This window comes from Thunnus albacares, chromosome 1, assembly GCF_914725855.1.
Source record: "Thunnus albacares chromosome 1, fThuAlb1.1, whole genome shotgun sequence".
Taxonomy (NCBI): Eukaryota; Metazoa; Chordata; class Actinopteri; order Scombriformes; family Scombridae; genus Thunnus; species Thunnus albacares.
This window is the reverse complement of record NC_058106.1, coordinates 37,474,436-37,499,024: the sequence shown is the minus strand read 5'-3', so window position 1 is coordinate 37,499,024 and position 24,589 is coordinate 37,474,436. Positions and strand designations below refer to the sequence as shown.

At 38.1% G+C, this 24,589-nt stretch overlaps 1 protein-coding gene across 1 annotated transcript in view; it reads right to left on the bottom strand.

Annotated features, from left to right (window-relative positions):
• The window catches only part of LOC122986650 (SH3 and multiple ankyrin repeat domains protein 2-like), a 254,098-nt gene that overhangs the window by 225,119 nt on the left and 4,390 nt on the right, over positions 1-24,589 (bottom strand). Inside the window, exon 2 of the mRNA XM_044357941.1 lies at positions 8,154-8,224. Coding sequence (XP_044213876.1) covers positions 8,154-8,165 — 12 coding nt within the window. The 5' untranslated portion in view covers positions 8,166-8,224. The remainder of the gene's footprint in view (positions 1-8,153; positions 8,225-24,589) is intronic.

Sequence of the window (24,589 nt, the reverse complement as noted above, 5' to 3'; positions counted from 1 at the left end):
TTCAAATGACCTGCAAACACAGGATTTACAGGAAATGATGCATTCACGTACACTATTAGTGTTAGTGTTACTGATGACTGAACGCTTCCTGCTGCTGCTGCTTCACAGTAAAAGCGTTCAACCAATGAACCTTGAGGTAGGTTTTAATAGTAAAGCAGCAAAAGAAACATAATTTTCAGCAATTTCTGTTAACGGATCAATAAATAATGTGTGCGGTTTGTGAGAACAGGTAATCAAGGTAAACAGGGTCATTCACTATACGATGCTAATGTGTAGAAAACTACTCAAGCCCTTATTTATCAAACTGCTAAATGTGAAAGAAGTAAAAATAATCAGTTATTCCTTCTCTTCAACTTTAAAATATATAACTACAGTATCAAATCTCTTATTACAGAATGTCCTCCCTGCTCATTCGGCCAATTTCCTATTATTTCATCATCATTTATATACCATAAATATACTGCATTGTTGTCAATTCCATATGTTAATTGCTGTAAGAGATATTAAAGATTTAACACAAATAGAATTAACATTTCTAGAAATAAAAATGACATATACAAGTAAAATATGTGGATTCTTTTAAAAAGAATGAACATCAAGGTGTATGAAGGGTAAATCCTTGTCTTTCTGCTCTGAGCATTAAATGTTACACCTGCAGTTAACTGTAAGAGTAACAAGTGTGACGAACACGGTTCCAGACTGCAGTTTCTCACAGAATAATGGAAATTATTGACTTTTCATTAAACTGACGCGGTGTGATGAATCCTCTCAGCCTATGGTTTGTTTGGCTGCACTGTAAACAGATAACACCAGTTGCCTTTCCTCTGTTCCTTCTCTGACATCTGTGATTTTGAGCAAAACTCTGCGTCCTGTATCATTAAAATGCACAAGCTTTTACCACCAGTAACCACAGGTGTCCCCAAATAAATCAAGTCTGAAATATAATCTAAATACTCCTCTTAGAAAAGGATTTATCAAATGTTCAACTATAAAACCATCACAGATTTCTGAACATGTCAATCAGCTTTTCCTCCAAAGACAGAATCATACTATCACTACAGGAAGTTTGTTTTCCATCCTGCTGCACATTGATCATTAAATTGTTAAAAGGCCAAGCACACACACACACACACACACACACACACAAACACAGAGGTGGAACATATAGAATATGAATTATTAATACGCCCCACATGTAGAAAAAGTAGGTCAGTATGCACTGGTGTGTACTATAGCTGCTTCCACCAACACCACAGTGAGACGTACAGCACATGTTAGAAGATTGACAATGATTTGATTCATTTGAACAATTCTGATTTACAAATACAATTTAACTGAGTGTCGCTTTGGGCCGCAGTAATCAGCTCTTTTCCTGAAAAACTGATCGAAAACTTATTCTTATAATTTATTTTTGTTTTTATATTTATTCTTGAACATATGAGTGGGCCATGACTTTAATTAATTTGGTCATTAATGACTTTTGCAAATGAGGAAATATAAATGAGGACACAGCAAAGTTACCTGATGGAAAACAGCAGGTAAACATTCCTGTGGCCATTTATTGATTAGTCTAAATAGACTTAAATGAGGTGGTCGCTGTGGTGTTGGCTAAACTAACAAACTGTAACAGTTGAGTGATGTAAGTTTACTGTAACATTCACACTATTCAATAAAAACTACTGGATATGAGTGGGCTAAACAAGAGGCCAGCTATAAGAAAAACATCTTTTTCATGCCTCAGACCTTTTTTTAGAAACAGGACAGTGCTGTACTTCAGCATGAAAAGGAGCTCAAACATTATAATAAAACAAAGAAGAAGAAAGGTTTGTGGTGTGAGAGAACACTGGACAACTGAAATGGAGAAGACCTCTGAGGTAGTCAGGAGGGAGAATATAAAACCCAAGTTGTTTCCTTTAACCACCAAGGGAAGTATTCTGATACTTAAGTAAGTAAAAGTTCAAAGATTCAAGACTCAAAAACCTTTATTGTCCCTGATGGCAATTTGCTTTACAGACAGGAGTCCAACGCAAATACATACAATACATCATACACAACACGGCACAAGATCCATATGTTCGATAATGTCACCATGAATCATGGAAAAAAGAAAGAAAGATGTGATGACATCCAGAGTTATAGTTTAAGAAATCAATAGCAGATGGAACAAAGAACAATCTGTATCCATTAGTGCTACCTTTAGACTAAACCTCCACCCTGATGGAAACATCTGGAACTCAACATGTAAAGGATGTTGATGGTCCACAACAATAGTCTGTGCCTTTGAGATGACCCTCACTTCAAACAGGTGCTGAACGTCATTAAGGGTAGCACCAGTTTTTTTCCAGTTTGATCCTATTTGTAAGACTAAGACTGCCAAACCAGCAAATCATATACAAAGAAAGAACAGACTCAGAATAAAACATTTTCATCATGTCATGTCCACATTAAAACTTTGCAACTTCTTTAAAACAACAACCGTTGATTTGCCTTTTTACATAAAGCATCTGTATTTGCATCAGATTGAAGCTTCTCGTCTAGGATGGCGCCCAAATACTTATACTGCTGCACTGCTGCCACTGGCTCACCCTTAATCACACACGGTACAAGGGCCTCCTCCGAAAACCAATAAACATTTCTTTGGTCTTAGACACATTTATTTGGAGGAAAGACTGGTCACACCAGTTAACAAACTCATCAAGGACTGGGCTATGATCCACACCCTGCAGACGACTCACGATCACTGAGTCATCAACATACTTAAGGGCAAATCTTGATACATTATTGCTCTGACACTCATTTGTATATAAGATGAATAAAAGTGGTGAAAGCACACAGCCCTGAGGTGAAGGAAGATGAGAGTTTACTGGACAAGGTTTCATTAACCCAGACACCCTGAGATCTGTTCATTAAGAACTCAGTGAGCCAACATATTGTACTAAAATCCATATTAAAATTAAATAAGAGCCTGTGTGCAAGAACATGTGGCTGAATACAATTAAAAGAGGGATTATTTCCTTCAAGGTGCCTCAGTACCAGTACAATGATGTAAAAATACTCCATTACAAGTAAAAGTCCTGCATTGAAAATCCTACTGCAGTAAAAGTACATAAGTATTATGAGCTTGATGTAGTTAAAGTATTGCAGTAAAAGTACATATGTATTATGAGCTTGATGTAGTTAAAGTATTGCAGTAAAAGTACATAAGTATTATGAGCTTGATGTAGTTAAAGTATTGCAGTGAAAGTAGTGGTTTGGTCCCTCTGACTGATATATTATTATATATGACATTATTAGATTATTAATGGTGAAGCATCAGTGTTAGAGCAGCATGTTACTGTTGTAGCTGCTGGAGGTGGAGCTAGTTTCAACTACTTTATATACAGTTAGCTTAGTTTAGTCCAGTGGTTCCCAACCTAGGGGTCGGGCCCCTCTAAAGGGTCAGCAGATAAATCTGAGGGGTCGTGAGATGATTAATGGGAGAGGAAAGAAGAAAAAACAAAGTTCTGATACACAAATCTGTTTTCAGTTTTTGGACTTTTTCTCTAATCTTTGATTTTTGCTGAAATATTGGATCATTTGAACATTTATTGAAATGAAAGCATGTGAGAAGTTTAGAGGGAAAAATCACTATTTGGTGGAGCTGTTAACAACTCATAGACATGTGAAATGTGACCCCGACTACACACTGCTTTTTGTAAGACGTCAAAAGCCAAAAAGGTTGGAAACCACTGGTTTCATCTTTAACAATGTGTTGTATTTTAAAAGCTTGTTATATTATCCATTGTGTCAAATCTTCATCTGAAAAGTAACTAAAGCTGTCAAATAAATGTAGTGGAGTAGAAAGTACAATATTTCCCTTTGAAATGTAGTGGAGTGGAAGTATAAAGTAGCATAACATGGAAATACTCAAGTAAAGTACAAAATTGTACTTATATACAGTAAATTACTAGTTACATTCCTGCCCTTGTTGGCTCACTCGAAAACTCGGACCCACTTAACCCACCATCCACACATACACTCAGACCTTCAGGGTTTTTTTCATGCCCCACTTTTTATCTCTAAGTGATCATAATGTCAGACAGACTTTGCACGCTCATGTCCCATGTAATAGCAGCCATCTGGGTCCAGACCAAACGAGTCCAATTTAAAAAGAAAAACATCTCATCACATTAACAATGAAACCGCTACAATAGGAAAGCTCTCTTATCGCACATCCCATGGCAACATTTTGCGATAACAGCAAAAAAAAGAAAAAAAAAACATACTATAAAACAAAATGCAGAGGAAAATTGAGGATGAAATTGGCAGCAGCTCAGAGAAATATGCTAATGCGCTTCTTTTCCGCTGCTGCTGCTGCTGGGAACAGTGGGAAGACGAGACAAGTGGAGAAAAGTGTCCAATCACTGCCAGGCAGAGCAATGGGGGGATAATCAATGGAACTGCATGAGATAAATGACACGGATTTAAGGACTGCGAGTTGAACAGTGAGAAGAAACACTGCACTACACCACACACACACACAAACACACAGACAATCACAGGGATGGTGAGTGGTTGGATAATGTGGTATAAAGACCATGAAAACATTGCGGTGCAACCAAAAGTCTCAGTAAATTTATTACAAATGCATAAAGAGATTTTTTTGCTGCCACGCAAACAACACAAAAGGACCAAGACATCAATATTTATACCGTTCAGGAACTCCTATCACCCACTACCTGCTGGTTCAATCTCTAAATTGCACAGATAGAAAGATAAAAATCAGTATATTGAATATCTTTTCAATTATTTGGAGTGTCTCAGACTTCAAGTCAAGTCTACAGCTTTATCTATGCATACTGAGAAGCTACACTCTGCACTCATGTGGCTACATAGAAGGCATCAGAGTTGTCACTGAGAGGATGAACAGCTGTTATCTCTTCTGGAAGATCGATGTAACTGTCTTTCATATATATGAATAACCTGGTCAAACTCTAGAAGAAGACAATGCAGCCATAAAGTGTTACAACAATGACATGGTTTCATTTGTTCTGGTTCTACTCCAGCATGTTAGACATGAAATGAAACGATGACTTTCAGCTTTAGGATTATTTGGGGATGTTTAGCCCATATCTATATTGGATGAATAGTGCATGACTGCTTGCTAGTTTTAGGGTCAATACAGCAGCATGTCATGCTATCAGCGTGGCTCCAGGAATCGCAATATCAGAAATATCTCAAAAACTTCTGGATGGATTGTCATGAAATTCTGTACAGGCATCCATGGTCCCCAGAGGGTGGCTCATACCAATTTGTGTAATCCTATGACTTTTTATCTAGCATCATCATGACGTTGACACATTTGGTACAAATATTCATGGTTCCTGGAGGAAGAACCATAGTAACTTTTTTCCCTGAATTTTCATTTTGTTCCATCAGCAGATCAAACATTTCACTTATCCAGTGAAATAGCTCAACATCTGAATGACTTAGCACAAAATTTGCCTTGACCTTCACTTAGTTGCCTTTAACTGATTATGTCATGACCTTAAACTGTACGGAGGTTCATTCTCAGTCTCAATGAATTCATGAAGCTCTACTAATTTAAAACCTTGTCTGTCCTGCTGCTGAGATTATCGATTACTGCAACTGTTCTGATAACTATTGCATCTCTCTAACCGTCTGTTTGTTTGTTGTCCAAAAGCACATGAGCATCTTTCTCTTCTCTCTTCTCTCTCTCCCTATTTTCTCCTCCTTGTTCTCTTTTCTCTCAGGCGTCTCTTTTTGCTGGACCGTCGCCCATCCTGGGAACGCTGTGCTTCCCTGGCTGTCAGTGTCATTTCCAGAGGTTTTGGATCTGGTTTCTTATCCTGCAGGAGATTCAGCCTCACGTCATGTCTCTCTCTCTCTCTTTCCTGTGTGAATGATGTCCTCATCTTTCTCTCTCTCTCCTGTGTGTGTGTGGTTCCTTGTCTCCTCTTCCTCTGAGAGTAGTGTGATGTGAGTCGTCTCCCCTGTGTAGTCTGTCCTCTTCTCAGGTCTCCATGGTGATGATGGAGGTCGAATGACTCAGGTCCTATTCTGTTTTGGCGTCCTCTTGATCACATTATTCATATATATTATAAGTCCATTATAATTTTGTCATCTTGTTCCATGCTGTATTTCTGTAATTCGTCTTTCTTTGTCTATTCTAAACACACAACATCTATTTCCTGTCTGTCCATCCTGGGGGGGGGATCCCTCCTCTGTCGCCCTTCCTGAGGTTTCTTCCATTTTTTCTGCTTTAAAGGTTTGTTGTTTTTGGCACAAGCTACAGAACCAGTGCAGTAATTTACCACCTATTGACACAGAACAAGATTCTGTGCCAGTAGTCCACAGGCTGTTGGTCTGGACTGGTTTTACAGAATGGGTTTCCAGAGTTTATTGCCGGACCTCTTGTAGACCACTAACCGGACATTTTTTGCCATCACGTCGGGCATTTTAGTGCCATTAAATAGGACATTGTTGCCACATTTTACTGTTTTAACCCAAAACATGATCTTTCCTGAACCCTAACCAATTGGTTTTGGTGTCTAAACCTAATCATTGAGCAAGATTTGTGTCTTACCTTCAAACAACAACGTTCCTCTACTTTGAAACAATTTGAATTTGATCACGTAACCTTGTGCAATTAATACCAACGCGCATGCATAATAATTCCATACTAAAACTAAATGCACTATTGGCACAGGATATCCATACCAATAGAGTTTTTCCTTAATTGGATCGAGAGTCTAATGACAGAGGATGTTGTATTGCTGTACAGATTATAAACCCCTCTGAGACCAATTTGTGTTTGTTATATTGGGCTCTATAAATAAAATTGACTTGAAACCAAAGCCATTGACACAACAATGGAAATACACTATAATTAATTAAAATTAAAAATTATTGTATGTTGTAGCATGAAGACTTTATTCACTGGACTTGTGGCGAGTACTCCAAACCACATGTCACAGAGAAATGTCTATATAGTGTCTGCTGCTGTCTTTGCTTATTAGACATCAGCCATTCAGACATTAACTCCAGAAGATTTGACAACAAATATCAAAAAATGATTAAATATAAGTTTGTTCCCTTGTACAATAACTTAATCACTTAAAATTGTGGTTCTTTGCACAGAAAATGCTGCAATTTCTACACTGTTGATTTGATGTGGATTTAAAAACCCTCAAATTAGAGTTGAGAGTAGTCAGTACTCTAACCACATCGTTTCATTTAAATCCAGTGTGCTGCAATACAGAACAAAAACAAAAAAAAAAGGGGTGGGAATCTGAAATCTAGTTCACCTGGATAAAACTGTGACCTAAAGCTTAACAGAGTTAAAGTTGGGGAATACAAATGATATAAGTATAGACCTTCAGATTTTGCTTTACTATCTGAGGCAGCTTTCCCTTTACTCTAAATCTGGTTGTCTAATATTTTTTATATTTAACTTTTTATTCACAGATATTTGCATCTTGACTCAGTGTCACACAACTGCTGTTTTTTGATGTGATGTTATGTGAGTTTAACTTTTATCTTGAATATTTCCTAAAAACATGTAACCAATTGTTTGTTTTTAAGGTTCAATTAACTACATTTAGTGCTTGTTTTTTTTTAACGTTTATTCATGTGAGACATTGAACGCCTGTCTCTGTCTTGTCAGATGGTTGATGGACTGTGAAAACATCTGGGACAACTATGGAAACAAGTCCAGGACTTTATTGTTCTATTCTTGACAATAACGTTGAGTAAAGAACTTAAACCTAAAAGGGGATTTTTACCTCTATGTGATGAAGAACATTTATTTGTCATGTATTCAATTCACGATATTCAGAAATTTTTCAGTTGAATTTCCAGAAAATATACCAGAATATAAGATTTTATTTTTAAAGTTATCCCTGACCATCACTAGGTCACAGTAAATCCATCACAGGTGAGATTTCTTTCCACCTTCACAAAAACACAGTCCTCTTTCCATCTCTGTGAATTCTGTCCTCTAATCTTAAACCAGCTTGAGGTGACACATGAAAAAAAGGAGGCATGCACGCTCAGGCACTCATCCCTCTTCCCAACTGCTATTCACCCCCTTCCCCTCCCCTCTCCCCCCTTAATTTCAGCTACATTTTTAGCCTTTGACTGATCCTACGTACCATTTCAGCCATAACATCCACAGGAGAAAAGCTCTCTCAAGGAGGAGGTTCCACTGTTGCACCCAGGCTCCCTGAGTGGGGAGGAGAGAAGAGAGGGGAGGGAGGAAACAGAGATGTCTACAGTAAATTAAATCACTGGAGCCTTCTACATACTTCTATGTTGAAATATGAACCAGCTCTAATATTTCATATTGTTGCCATACAGTATATATTTAAAGTGCAGCCTACATCTGTTGTTACATGTCAAAATATGGACATATATGTTACATACAAATCCCATTTATGATTATGCAACATGTTAAACACAAAGCATCAACATTAATCACATCAACCCTTCCACCTACAACAGCTCTCCTCCCCACTTCTCTCCCTGCAGAGAGAAGAGTAGGTGGGGGTTATCTTTTTTAAATTTACGCCGATTATTATTATTTTTTTAATGTATTGTAAGAGGAAATTCCCACTATCATACAATTTTACTAATTCTAGGTCTTCCGACTGTGTTTCCCTGGGTTGCTGCCTCTCCAAATGACAAATAAATAGATTTATTTAATGAGATGCAATAAAATGTGCTGTCAAGGTTGTAAAAATCACACTTTTAAGACACAATAACCTGAAGCACAATCACTTGCACCATATGTCAAGAAACACAAGGAGGTTTTGACCTAGAATTAGAGCCAATGTATAATATATGAGCTTCCTCTACAATAACAGCATTCAAGATTTATGTTCAATAGAACCTGATTACACAGTAATCTTGCTGTAGATGCAACTGCCTGTGCGCACAGTCAAATCTCCGAGGATGGGAGGGAAGAAGGAGGAGGAGGAGGAGGGGGTAAAACAAACAAGTACACAACTGAAGATCAAAGATGGAATAAAAATCAGCAGTTCTGCTCTTTCCACTGTCGACTATCATTCAAAGCAGGACCAGTAATGGTTGAGGACCCATCGTTTGATCCCAGTGTGTACAGGTTTAAAAGGTGAACCACAAAGCAGAAAATGGGCTGAATGATGTTCACAGAGGAGGTTTGTAAAATTAACCATGCAGCAAACATACAGTGGGTTCACATACGGGTCAGCGGCATTTCGATTGTAGATACATGAATAAACACAAAGTGTAAAGACAGTGACACATTCTTGTAGTGCTGGTTTTGCTGGCTTTGTGCTCAAATATTGGATTTGAAATGAATCGATGACTGTGACGGGGCGACAGAGCCGCCTCCGCCCTCTGGGACTCTCTCACCATGGACATTAAACGCCCTAGTTTTAAAAAAGCTCTAAAACTCATCCCTCTAAAACCACTTCTAACTAATGCTCAGCTCTTAGCCTGATACTTTAAATGAGATTATGTCTTTTTTTTGTATTTAAATCTCTTTTATTGCATTTGTTTTCTACTTTTAACATTGTCTTTCCTGCTGCTCTGTTGCTGCTCAATTTGTTTATCTATATAAAGTGTCTTTGAGTGCCTTTTAAAAGCACTGTGTAAATAAAATGTATTTCCATTATTATTACTAGTTAAAATCTTGACTCTCAGCTTTAATTTGAGGTCATTTACATCAAAATCAGATCAAAAGTTTAGAAATTATAACTCTTTTTATACACAGATACCAATTTTGCAGGAGTCCAGAAGGAAATTTTAGGGTAATTTCACCAAAATTACAATAAAAAACATACCAGAGTTCAATCCTGTCTTCCAGATATTGCATTTATATACTACTAAATTGTTTCACCAATTGAGTTTGAGTTGGCAAAAGTAAAAAGTGTGTATATATGCTGAAGTCGTAGGGAGATGGTAGATATTAATAAACATGTGTCATGCTTCATGAGCTGCAGACATTTTCTGTTTTACAGTAAACAAAGACTATAATATTTCTATAACCTTAACCTTAAGTGTCTTCATATCACCATAAAAACACTACCAGCAGATATTTGTACTGCAGGATCGGCTACTATATGAGGAAAAAATGAAAATTTGTTGTCACTGAACATTTCTTTCATACATTCAGTATCAACATTTTTGTAACTTTTATCATTATTTTGACAGAAGTCAGACAGGCATATCGATATATCAATACTGTGACATAAGCTGAGTCTGTCTGTCTAAAGTTTGTTGTATAAGAACCTAATTTAAAGAGAATTTATCACATATGATGTTTAGAATTTCAGTCCACAGACTTGCAATAAACAACATGTAAACAGCACTTTATTGGGAGGGTTTTTCAAGAGGCCAGTAAAGCAGTACTGCGGCCAAACAAGCCACAATCAAACAACATTATTCACTAATTAGTGTAAAAAAGATCTCTTGCAGTCTTTTTAAATTATGCAGATGTGACAGAGTGGCCTGGTTATTAGAGAGCCCATCAGCTGGTGTTTCTGATGAGCGGAGACACATTTAAAGATGCATTTAAAGAAACGGTCCGAATGCTGTCAGTGGAAACCCAGCGAGGAGCAACATACAGTATGAAAGGATTTTCTCTTTAGGGAAATATATAAATATAAATATGAGCACAGAAAACCTCCTTTACATTTAAATGAGATTTTCAGAAACATCTCTACACTCTCAGAGAGATTTACGCTCCAGATGTGTTTTAAGACATATAATTATTTGTAATTGTTTTTGTTTGCCCTCATTGCCTTTACTGTAAAGTCTATTCTCAGTGTTTGTACATCACATGATTGGCATTTGTGATGTCACAAAACCCTGCTTGTATGTTCTGTATTCACCATATAAAGAAATGTTTATTTTGTTAGTTATGTTTGTTTTTTTAATTAGTGATCATTTAACCTGTAGCCAAAAGAAGCACAAGATCTTTACCTGAAATCAAGCACACAATTATCTTTGCTCGAGCGAGAGAGGTCGTTGCAATAGTTTCTCTTTCTGATTTGAATTTTATTTTCAGTAAATAACTTGTAGTGTAAAATAAATATCTAAAGAATAAAGATAAAGACCTATAAGGAACAGTTGAAGGAGAGAAACTGTACGAAGCCAAAACTTAGAAATTACATTCAAATCTAAAATTACTACACAGAAAAATTAAATTTACAGAGAAGGCAAAGCTCTCTGCAGGCTCAGTTAATTGGTGCTTATAAAGGCAGATATAAAGGTAATCTTGACTGTTTGAAATCTTGGTGTTGCCAAGGACGACTTTGTACAGTGACTTGAGGAATTATTTGTTTGAAAAGATCCAGTAGAAGAATCCTGATTTGTTTTTGTTGTCCGAAGCTGATATGTTGACTTTTTAATGTTTAGATTTTTGTTTTGGCAGAATTTATAGAAAATGTGCAGCAGCTAAGACAGAGAACACTGCATCCATCATAACAGGACATTTCTATCATTAACTGAATGTTTTTAAAAATCTGCCTTCAGTTTGTGGCCATCCTGGTTGTTGTCTAGTCTTCCTCATGATGAGTAAAAAGATCCTCATGGGTAATAATCAGAATAGCTCTTCACCGGCACCGACTCCCACAATGTCTGAGCAACGAAAAGAGCGCCGCCTACTTGAAAATCTCTGCTCTGTTTCTTATTCCTACAACAACATGACTGATAGAAAATCCAAGGAAGAAAAAACATCACATACTGCTTGATGGACAGGTGATCTGTCAGTCTGTGCAGAAACACAGATATCTATCACTAAAGATGAAAGCAAAACAAAAGCAGCATCTTGAAGCCGTCCAGTCTAATATTGAATCACCAGCTTCTCAGGAGGGCACCAAATGGGCTTCCAAGTAATGGAGCTCATCATATAGCAGGTATCCATGGCGACTGCATACTCATTTGACTGCTTCTGAGCATTTTGTGTGGAGACAAACTAGGATTTCATGGTTTTGTGACCTTGGTGTCCTGTGTGGCAGCTTAAAGCTTTGTAATTGGTGAATCTGGAAGAAAAAATAGAGCATCCAGGGAAATGCATCTAGAGGCAGGACCTTTCTAGCGAGGCTAGAACTATCAGAGACACACACACACACAAAGAAGATGATGTGACCCCAAAACCCAGCTGGCAGTGAATGCTGACTGTAACAGGAACCCGTGAGCCCTCAGTGACACAAGGAACCAAAGCAAAATGCACTGTTCTACATCAAGTTAAGCTTGTTGTGTCACATTGACACACAAAATTGGATATTTGTACAGAAACAGAGCTAATTTTCCTATGCTCAGTAGGAAGCAGATAAATGAGGCCGTCTTCTTGTCTGTTTTGGATTATGGTGATGTTATCTATAGACACGCCTCTGCCTCCACTCTTAAACCCCTAGATTCAGTTTATCACTCTGCCCTAAGATTTATTAGTGGTGACAGTTATTCTACTCATCATTGCATCTTGTATGAAAAGGTTTGGTGGGCATCTAACAGTAAGATGTGACAGGCATTGGTTTCTATTTATTTATAAAGCCCTTAATGGCAACTTGTCATCATATATCCCTTTTTAAATTGGTCCTATAGTCATTATTTGACTCATTCAAGTGATCAGCTAATGCTCGAAGTCCCACGTGCCAGCAATAAATTTGGGGAAACTCACACTCAAGCACATTGAACATTTTACAACACACATTAAAACTTCATACAGTTGTTCCTGTGGGTCAATTTAAAACCATGACTACAAACTGCTCCGCTCTTGAATGTAATTGTTTTTAACTGTGTTCTGTTGTTGTTTCTTTGTTTGTTTTTCTCGTTAATTATTTTTTTGTGCGTATCTATTCTGTTTTAATTGTACTCTTGACATCATTGAAAATGAGGGCATGCCCTCAGTGATTCCTGGAGATTTAAATAAAGGTTGGATGAATTAATCGGTAATTAAGCAGTTACATTTGCAGCGGAAAGAAAAGGTTAATAAAGCACTGCTGGCCGAACGCACTACACATAACAGCTCTGCATATCTCACTCGTTGCATAACTCCACTCAAAAGTGAAAAGGGTATATTAATATTGATGGTGTACATGTAGAAGAGTAAAAAACTGCAGTTATGCATCAGATTAGGCTGTAGTCATTCAACCCCTTACTTGAAAAATGTAATAATTTAAACATTACATATTACTCCTTTAAATGTAATCACATTACTAATTACTCAACAGCAAAATAATTACTAACAATACTTGCTCCTTTGCTTTTGTTACTCAGCTGTCAGCTCCACAGATGTACTAAGAGAAGTGGATACAGCGTCAGAGGCGGGGCTCCATTCATTCCTATTAAAGTTGCTCAGCGGCGCATGAAGCAAAAAAAGGTCCGACTTCCGGGTATAAAATTACCCGTATCTTCTGGGATCATATGGCCCATAGAGCAGGCGCACCAGCCGGCTAACTTCTGGTTTAGCCCTCTGCTAACTTGAATGGGGTAAAAATAATTCAATCATGCAGCTCTTCTGGACTTTCCAAATGTTATCAAACCGAATGGATCAAATTCTGATAGTGAAACGAGTCATTTTGCAGAGGTTGTGATGCTCAAAAAAATGTTTCCGCAGATTTACAGAAGTGTTTTTGGGTCCGCTGTAATTACACAGTTTGGCCACTATGTCAAATTGGCTTCAAAGTCCGGCGCTGTTACTGGGGTCTTGGTCAGCTCTGTCAATGGTTTCTTTAAACAACTTGAAAGCCTCCACAGCCACATGTTCCATCTTCTGTGTTTAACACATGTAAAAGAAGAAAAGGAGATGTTGTGGTTTAACAAACAGGCAGTTGACAGTTTGGAGGTATTTACTGACATCAACAGCTAGTTTAGTGTTAGCTGCAGTGACTGCATGAAGTCCCGTCCTTTCAGTGACGCTGCATCGTTCTCACAGCCTCCAACTCTGAACTAAATCTAAAATTTCCAATCCACCTTTACCAGTCACTTGTTAAGCACCTTGAATTGCATTCTACTTGTATGAAACATACTATATAAATAAAGTTTGGTTGATTGATTGATTGAAGCTAGCACATATCAGACCAAACTGATATCAACCTCTCATCAAATTTCCAGCAAGACAACAGACAAGTCGACCCTCAAATTATCAAAGTAACAGAGCGTTACTGGGAGAAATTCAAACTATGATCCCTTGCACTACTTGTTACTGAAAAAGTAATCACATTACTGTAAGACAATGCTGCCCAACACTGCTCACATACCACATATATATAAAAGATTGGGGTTCAGCTGAAGGTAATATGAGGCTTCAGCAGTCTGAAGTTAGACAAATCAGCTGGCTGTTCCTGCCACTATCATATCACAATCAGAAGATAACGCCACGTGCTTTTTGGAGTAAAGGACACAGATAATGAGCTCAATCCTAAAAGCCAGTATCCATCCTCGGCTGCACAGCACTACATAACAAATCCCAGTGAGAGAAGGCGGTGGGCATGCTGGGGATTCCCTGCCAAGACTAAAGATCACCTTTTTTTTGCCAGCAGATGCGAGTCACAGCAGGAGAAGGCCACAGACAGGCAGGGTGGGAGCGGATGAGGGGTAAAATAAAAGAGCCAAGAGAGGTGGGAGAGGAAGGGAGTGGGAGAGAAATAAGAAAGTTTGGAAGCACAACAGACTGTCATCCGCTTTTCCCCTCCTATCATCTGTTTGTCTAAGTACTCTGTATCTCTCTGATAGCTTTCCACCATCTTTTTTTCCTCCTTTGGTCTCCCTCTATCTCTGTGAATAAGCCCTTCAGTGACTGGACCAACACATCCTCATAATTAAATGACCATATAGGCCGATTGTGCCATGCACTCCAGAATGACCCACTAGAGCTGTTTCTAATATGCCACCTCTACTGGTGCTTTCCAAAACAGTTGCAAATCACTGTTGAAATATAATGATTTTCATGATGTGTCAACGCTGTGGTTAAGGTCTGGTTAGGTTTGGGCACAGAAACCACTTGGTTAGGATTAGAGAAAGATCATGATTTGGGGGTTTGGGTTACAATGATCACTTTAAACATGGTGTGGGTCAAAGTTACTACTTCCTTAAAGTTATAACAACAGTAAACACTAGGGGTGTGCCCGAATACAAATACGTTATTCGGCAAAGCACAAATAGTGGGTTTTTAACGAATATTTGTTTCATACAAATATATTAAAAATTATTTGCTTTCGGGGAGGAAAAAAAAAGGGGCAAATACGAGCGCACAGGTCGGTTACATCACCGTCTCAGTCTCTTTCCTCTGCTCTGTTGTTATGTCTATCAGCAGGTCTCGATGAGGGGAGTCACATCCACCTGCTACATGATGCACATTTCTTATTTGGACATTACTCTTGGAGTTGGGGGTGTTCCCCAGAGCTACCGACACATGAAAAGTGCTCTCAAGGGACTCTCTATAACCTGTTGTTCCCATTTTTCTCCTTTCCACAAAGTTAGGTTGTAAAAAATACGCAATAAATGAAAAGTGCAAAGCAACAATGGCCTTTGAAGTTCTTCCCTACACGTTACACAGTGTGCTGTCTCTGTGTTATGGGTGTATTAATAGGTGGAGGTCTGTCTGCAGTGAGGCAATGAGTAAAGTTTTAGCTCAGTAGTCAGCACAGTCATCTATGATCTGGGAGACTCCAGTTTGAGACCTGGTGTCAGGACCTCCTTCGTAAGACAGTTTATTCATGAACACTTATTCATTTTCTAAAATTAAAAGCGTAATAAAAACAAGAACAGGATTATAAAAGCCTCTTTCTGCTTTATTCAAACACAAATACAAATAATTTTGCTGCCTCAACAAAAATAGATATAAATACAAATACTGGAATCTCTGCACATCCCTAGTAAACACTACAACAATCATTGTTATGGTATTTTAAAAAACTGTCCCGACGTCCCAACTCGCGGTCAGAAACATGACACTCACGGTTGGAAATGGGAAGTGAACAGTGGTCTCCTGCTGCTGAGTCCACTTTTTGTCATTTATCTAACCATCTACCCAACCTGCCTCCTCCCAATATGGAAACTTGTCACCTTATATAGACGTCATCATAATGACTACAGCCATTAGATGGCGTCTGTCACTCAAACGTAACTATAGGTGGTTTTTGCCGACTGAATTAACGACCTATACTGTCGTTTTTCTTGTAAGGACGGGCTCTATTGGACTCAAATGTCCCCAAGTTTGACTTTGATCATTGCTGATACGAAATCAAAAGCTCTCTCCTCTCTCTCTCTCTCTCTCACACACACACACACTTCCTGTGGCCCCCTCACCAGGTCCTGTGTCAGAGCAGAGATAAATGAGTAGCAGGAAAAGGGCTGTGCTCTCCAGAGATTTGTGGGTGAATTCGTACCAGCCGAGGCGCCGGCAGAACTCAGGTTTTCCATTTTTTTCCTTTCTGTCTGATACATTTATGTTTATTATGATAAGGTGCAGGTGGACTTTTCTTAGGCACTTTCTACATTTCCCAGAATGACTTTCAACAACCCACAGACACATTATTTTGCATTCATTTCAATCAAGGATTGGCATACAGGTGTGTAATCAGTGCAAAATAGCAAACCTCATGATTCTGGCCTATGTCCTTCAATCAGAATAATAATGTGGCTTTATGGCTACTGTCAGGGGAGAGTGTGGTATCTCCTCTTCCACAAAAGATTTTTCCATGCAAGGCTGAAGAATATTGGTGCAAAACTCTGCGTCCTACAAAACACATTTACTACTAATGTTTGTTTGTTTTGGAGGAAACATAATAACTGCCTGAATTATGTTCACTGGCTATGTACTTCTCCAAACCCCTGTGTCAAACATGTTGTTAGGTTTAGACTACTGTAACATTGAAGAGTCAATGCTGCAGCTTTGGATTTTATATTATTTAACCAAGACGGTGATCTTCGCCTAAATTGCAACCTCAAACCCTGTAGAAACCTTTAACTAACCACCAAAAAAAAGCATTTGAATCCCTTTATCATATTTTAATGTATGTTAATATTTTTTTTTTACCTAAAAACACAGTAATTTAAATAAAAGATATCAGAACCAGTCTTCAACACCCACAATGTGAAATTTACATGTAATTACATAAATTGCAAAACTCCCAGAAATACTGATGTCAGTGTCTTAAATGGCAGCTGAGGAGCAGATATTGTATTACAACAAAGGTAACATATTAACAGTGAGCATTGCTGCTACTTTCAGGATGAACATTATACTGATTAAATAAGAACCTAGTAGGTTACACGTCTGGACCAGTGGCGGCTGGTGACTCAAAAAATTGGGGAGGACAGGAAGAAAACCAACATGGAATCTTACAACAAACCCCATCACACTATATCATTGTCCCACCTGATGAAATTGGAGGGGTGTATAGTATACGGAAATATATAAAGTACCACAAAGCTTATAATGTGATACAGGGACAGATCAGTGCTGAACACTAGAAAGACTGTACACTAAAAACATTCACAGATCTAAAAGTGTAGGTTCACATCTGAAAGTATTAATGGATGTATCAAATACATGACTTACACACTCTTATCTATGTGCACGACATACAAAATATAGTCTACAAAGCTGACATGTTAACACTTGTTATTCTAGTTACTTTAAGCTTATTACTCAATATACAGCTAAACTTAAAACCAACTGAAGAAATTGTCACAACAAGCAGCCAGACCTCCTGGACACTCATTCACTAATCACACAACATCAACAGGTGACTGAACAACCACTCAATTAAAAATGGGATCAAATCCAAATGAATGAGTGAGTCCAGACAGCTGTAACTAAGCACTGTAACTTCAACAAGCAAACTAACCACAACACATTATATAGATATCTCTGCTGCATTCTTGTTAAGGAGATAAATTCACACAGCAGCCACACAGAGAGACATTTAACCATCAGAGATGAAATTAGCAACCAAAGAGACAGAGAGAGAGAAGCTGTATCTGACTCACGTTATCTGATGTCTTCTTCTTTCTATCATGGAGATGAAGTATTCATGTCATAACATCCATTTGTGGCTGTTGGTTATCTTGTTTGTTAGTTAACAGAACTTTATGGTTGCTGCTTAACCAGTCTGATATCATTAGCAACAATGACAAACGAGCTAACTCTCCTGGTTGTTTCTCCGGTTGCTTCTCTCTCCAGCCTCCCTGGCGGTGTCCTGCTGCTGCTGCGCTGCACAGTCCAGATCCATTCTCCTGTTAGCTTAACAACAGTCCTTAATAGTCCTTCCATGGATGTATAAAGAGTCCTTCAGGCTGCTACAACAAGCTAACTGTTAGCTAACGCAAAGAGCTATCTACTGCTTGTTATCTACTGCTGCTACTCTGCCTTACAGTGGAGAGAATTGAAGATGAAATCTGGAAGCTGTTGAAGCATTTTAACCAGAATTTCAGTAATGGATTTTTTCCAAAGAAGAGAGAAAAAAATATGTTGTAAATAATACTGAGATTTGGTAATGGTTTATTTCAACCAAATATTCTTTTTTATATTTTGATCACCCTCTTGCCTCTCAAAAATCCTCTGCCTCTGACCAGCCTCCACTGGTCTGGACTGTTTCTGGTCAATCTGGCCAATATGTTACAGTGATAGTCAGCGGTAGTGTCTATAATGTGAATTCCTGAATATTAAATGTTCATCAGCAATTTTATATAGTGGTCCCAGTAATATTTGCTGGTAAAGTGTACTGAAGTAGCATCACATGACATGGTTAAGTTTAAGTCAAAAAAAATTATAAATGTAGTTGCAAGAACAATACTTTCCACTCATATCTTGGGATGTTTGATTTGAAAGAGAACTCATTTTAATTCTAATTATAACTATTCTTATTATCTGTTAACTCCTCTTGCTCTTTCATCTGTTTCACTCTGTGGATGTCTCTGGTTTTTCACTCTGTATTGAGTGTTTTGACAGAGTGATGGTGCTTTAAGTCCCTCATGCCTCTATGTGCCTTTTTTCTGCTTCTTTCCTGGTCGATGGTCATGGAGGCTGCAGTGGAAATTGTAAATGAAAGTTCTGACAGCATTTTGAGTGCAAATTCAAGAGGCTTATCTGCACCTGGTTACCGCAGTTATAGTCAAATCAAGCGCACCTGCAGAGCAGCTGCCCCACACTAACCTGATATAACAGCTAGATGAGTCTCATGTTTTACCTGCAAGACTCATGTTTTAATGCTGTTGTTCATTGTTTGTTATGTGAAAACATCAGAGAAATAAAAAGCTTGCATCCTGGTATTAGTTCAGTTATAAAAATCCAAACACACTGCGGAGCATCTCTCCTGCCAACTGTCAGCTGCAGAGTCGATCACACTGGACAGTAGACAAGGAGACGCAGAGACGCTGCTACGCGTCTGTTTAAACTGGAGTTTAATCAGCTTCACTGCATTTAACACCAGAGTTGAGAGCGTCAGCGCTCGGAGCAGATACACAGTCACTCTGCATCGCTGCTGTCCTCCGCTTCCATCGTCTTGCGCCGATTCATTTTGAAAGAGCAACGACCAATGAGGAAACTCCACTCCAACACGGCTGTCTGACCAATGGTGTGACTTCATCACTCACTCAGTCACTCACAGACAGTCATGGTTATAGTGCTGGTCTGTGGCCAGTCCAACCAAAAATACTGATACCAGGTGTCATTAGATCTACAAAACATATCTACAAATAAATGTATGTGCAGATAATTTTCTGAAGACAGAATTGTGGTGTAAAATGAAGACTGTTTGCGCTCCATGGTGCATGATTGGTTCCCTCTCCTCTAATTCATTTAAATGAAATTACATTTATTTAGTAATTTCATTTACAGACAACCATACCCTTTTCCATGTAGAGCAACAATGAGAAAGTTTACCTTGTCTGGCCAACTATTGAAAACAAAACTACCACTCTGCAATTATAATAACCAAAGCAATCTTATTCTTCCATTCATTCTGAGTATCAAAAACTTGTTGGAGAAAAAACAAGCAACAAGCTGACCACCGTTGTAACTGTTCTCACAGTAGTCAAGTCAATTTTTATTTATACAGCCAAACATAACAAATCACAAATTTGCCTCAAGGGGCTTTACAATCTGTACAGCAATACAACATCATCTATCATTAGACAGAAGCCAACCCTCCAAATGCAAACATACCTATTACTGCAAATCTAGTTTGAGATATAAATGTTGAGAGCAGAATTACGAATACAACCTCTAAGTGAAATATCTATCATCATCTGTATGGCCAATGTGAGGAAGAAGCATCACCAGGTGTTCAGAAAAACAAAGCAAGGGGCTTAAGTGTTTGCAGCATGTTGCTTCAGAGACAATGCCATAGAATTAAGGTAGCTGATTTTAATAAAACATTCATGAGTTTGAAGACCTACAAGCCAAATCACTGCAGCGGTTTATAGTACTATGAGACAGGATTTTACAACTCCGGAAGGATATCACAATCATTGTATCTTCTGTCTCACTGATCATGCAGTAAACAGTGGAATTATGCCATCCATGTTTCAAAGTAATCTGCCTGGAATGTGCACTTGCACGTTTGATTGGTCAACACTGAACTGATCAATTTCAGATGCAGAAAGGAAGGAAAGAGTTTGCATCAAGGGCAGCACTTCCTGATCACCACAGTGATGAGAGGGAAACATTAAGCAGTGCTCTAAGAGCCAGTAAAACACATGTCATGGGGTTTAACATTTTTTAAATACATTCATACTGTATCAGTGTCCAGGTCATTGCCTTCCTGAAATACACACTCATTCAGAAGAGTAACAAATTGGAAGTGAAGAACAGAAAACAGCTGAGGAATGACTCCCCTGACCCCTGAACCCATTCAGATTACCATCAGTACTTCCACATCAGTGAGCTGAGCAGTTCAACTGAGCATGAATCAGCTTCTGCAGAGTCCAGTAAACAAGAGGAGGCTGAATGGGGGAGAAAATGGATGACTATCTACATTAACATTCCTGAGGAATGGCATACTGCAAGACACACATACTGTAACACTGACAGGAGGCAGCAGATGCAGGCTGTAAAACCGTCAAGCATTAATTAGACATCTCTGGGTAAATGAGATGGTCCACCCACCTATATGCTTACACCTGACATTTAGGTAAATTGGCCAACGATAAATGCCATTCCTCGGTTTCTCAGATTGGATGTCACAGATGAGAGAGGCAGTGACTGAAATGATACTGTTTCATGAAATCTCTGCAGGTCTCAAATCAAACTGAACAGTTATTTCTGAAAAGAACACCTATCTGCCTGAGACACAAGGCTTTTTCTGCCATACTCAGCATCACACAGTCCCATTTCTACTGGAAAAATTGCATTGTGTCTTTTTTAATTCAAGTTATAAATGTGTGAAATCATTGAATAAGAGTTGATTAGCTCACAGTAATCCAGAAAGAGACATTTTGAGCAGTTATCAATTCCATCTTTCTATTTCCTTAAAAAGAAATAATCATAAGCTTTATTGACATACAAGACTTTCCTCCCACTGACTCAACTGACCACTGAAGGAGTTCAACTGCTGAAACAAATAGGTTGTGTAGGGTAAAGTCCCTGCATGTACCGAAAGCAAACAGCACAAGCCTCAAACAACAGACCAGCTCTTTCTTCAGCCCCCAGGAATGCTGGCCAATAATATATAAGTGAGAGTCCCAAACTCACAGAAAGGATCAGCTAAGGAACCCCTCATCTCCTGCATGGTCACCAAACCAGACCCCTGACCCAAACCACCTTTGATCCTTCAAGCTACAAGAGCCAGCAAGATGGGAGGACCAATTCACACCCCAGTGTGAACTGATAGTACCATTTGGATAAACGACCCCCACCATTGGTTATCATAACTCACCTCTAAGAGCCAGTCACACACAGAGACGAGCTGGCACCAACTTTAATCCCACTGTGGATTTTGATTTTCAGGACTTGAATGACTCAAGAACTGATCACTGGACAAACCGGCATAAGGTACAAGACATGCTGCACAATATGCCATGCCCCAGTCACACACACACACACTCAAATGGCATGGACCCCTGCCGTTTGCAGTCAGATCAAGAAGAAGAGAGGACTGTAAAACCCATGGACTTACAAATGTAGTTTTAGATTTTGTCTAAGAACAATTAATATTATATGTTAGTATGTGTGTTAAGTACTCTAGTTAGACTTTTATTCCACTGCCTTTAAGTCAAGAAATGTACCACTAGCATAATCCCATCATCCATGATAACACTATCGTGTTTAGTACCGTTCTGCTTGTTTCACTTTCAGACCGCTAAAGCTACTATCAAAAATGCACAGGAATCATTCAGGTGTTAAATTGTAAATACTTGATTAATGGAGTAACTGTATTCAGGAGTTGAACCCACCTGTCCGTGAACAGGAGGGGACTAACTCTGCTCCCCCAGAACTCTGCAACCCCTGGGATTGGCTAGGATACACCTTCTGGGCGGGCAGACCGAAACTTTAAAACAGTGTCTTATCTGAGACGCTAAGCTGTTGTCTATGCTCTGTTGAGGCTGCTTTTTTTAGGGCTGCTGCTTGTTTTTTACTTTGTTTTCTTGCTTTCTGCCATGTCAGTGGAAAGCTTGCATTTGGCAAGTCTGAAGATGTGACTTAGAACAACAGGAGGTGATACCTCAAAAGTCTAGAGTCATGAGTTGAGGATCAAGTCTAGGAGAGCATGAACCAGGAGCTCTCTTCCAATGGGAACTTTTCAACTCCAGACTGGCCGACTTACTCATCATTACAAGATCCAGACTCCAGCTTCTCACCCCAGCACACCATAAGAAGCCACCCCAGGGAGCAAGCAAGTATTCATACAAAACCTTCATCAACTTGCTTAAACCCTGGTGCTTTCATGATTTGTAATTTCAACTGGCAATTCAGAACTAAGCTGTTGTACCATTGATTTGACTCACTGCTTCTCAGGTAACAGTCATCTCATCTGTTTATCAGGTCTCTCATACCAACTACACAATAGATAACTCTGCATCATGCATTTCAATCATTCACTAGCCATAGCCTTGTGTACCAGTTTCCCTTTTCCTCTTGTGTCTTGTTTGTAAAATGTTGTAGTGTTTAGTACTTGTAGTTGTAGTATTAGTAATAAATGTGTACGTAATTAAAGTGGACTGGTTTGTGTTTTCTTGTGCTTGCATCTCAGTCACTTAACCTCACTTAAGACCTATACCCTTGCAAAATCATAATTAAGATTAATAACAATCATATTTCTAATTGACCTCTCTCGTGTGGCCAACAAGGAGGACTATTTCCCTATTATTATACCTACTCTAGTATGAGTTATGTTGCTGGACAAATAATTTCAAGTTGGAGTTGTGCACAATAATAACTCATAATTCCCCCATAAAATCATGAAGCTATTTGAGTGCACAATTTCCTACAGTGACTAATCAATTAGTTGACCGACAGAAAATGAAGCAACAACAATTTTGATGATTGATTAAACATTTAAGTCATTTATCAAGCAGCATTCACTGAATCCAGACCCTAAAATGTGAGCATATACTGACCTTTCTCTTTTATATCATTGTGAACTTGTAATTGGCATTTATTTCATTATATTCTCTCTTTTTGAAAAATTAATCAGTATATTAATTGCTAAAATAAAAGGCTGCAACTAATGATTATTTTCATTGTCAATTAATCTGCTGATTATTTCCTCGATTAATTGATTAATTGTTTAGTCAATGAAATGTTAAACAATATTGAAAAAAAAATTGCATTCACAATATCTTAGAGCTCACTGTGATGCCTTCAATCTGCTTGTTTTGTTAGACTAACAGTCTAAAACCTTAAGATATTCAATTTGCTGTCACATATTACAAAGAAAAACAGCAAACTGTTTCTTCGAAAAGCTGAAATCAGATCATGGTTGGCATTTATGCTTGAAAAATGACTGAAATGATTACTTGATTGTCAAAATAGTTGCTGAGTAATTATTTTAATCCACTAATTGTTACAGCTCTAATGAACATTAGTTGCAACCCTAGGGAGTTAAGACTCTGGAGTCTGTCTATTTGTCGGTGAACACAATGAGCATTTTATTTCTATTGTAACATAAATTATTTCATATATATATAAGGAAGCTGAGAAAACCAGTTGAAAGTGCTGATGTTGGGCGTTAATACAGTATCTCAATAACTTAATAATTATTCATATATTTTTCTATATACAGTCATACACATGTACTTTTAATGAAAAAGGAACAAAAACAAGTTGGGATAAAATCACATTAGATGTAAAAACAGTGTTTTGTAGTTTTATTTCTTACATTTTTCTGCTGTATTTGTGTACATGAATAGTGAAACAATATTTTTTTTTTTTTCTACATAATATTTTGAGTGATTATCAGTAAAGATTTGTACATTTTAATAGGTGCTTCTGTCATTTTTCTTGTAATTTGGGTTCCTGGAAACTTTATACTTTTTTAAATAGTCAAAATGATAAGTTAGACTTATAGCTGAGTTTGTGCTGGAAAAAAGGATACCATGCATGAGGGGTGAGGACAGTTTAAAAGGTGGGAAACAAAGACAAAATTGAAAGCATAGA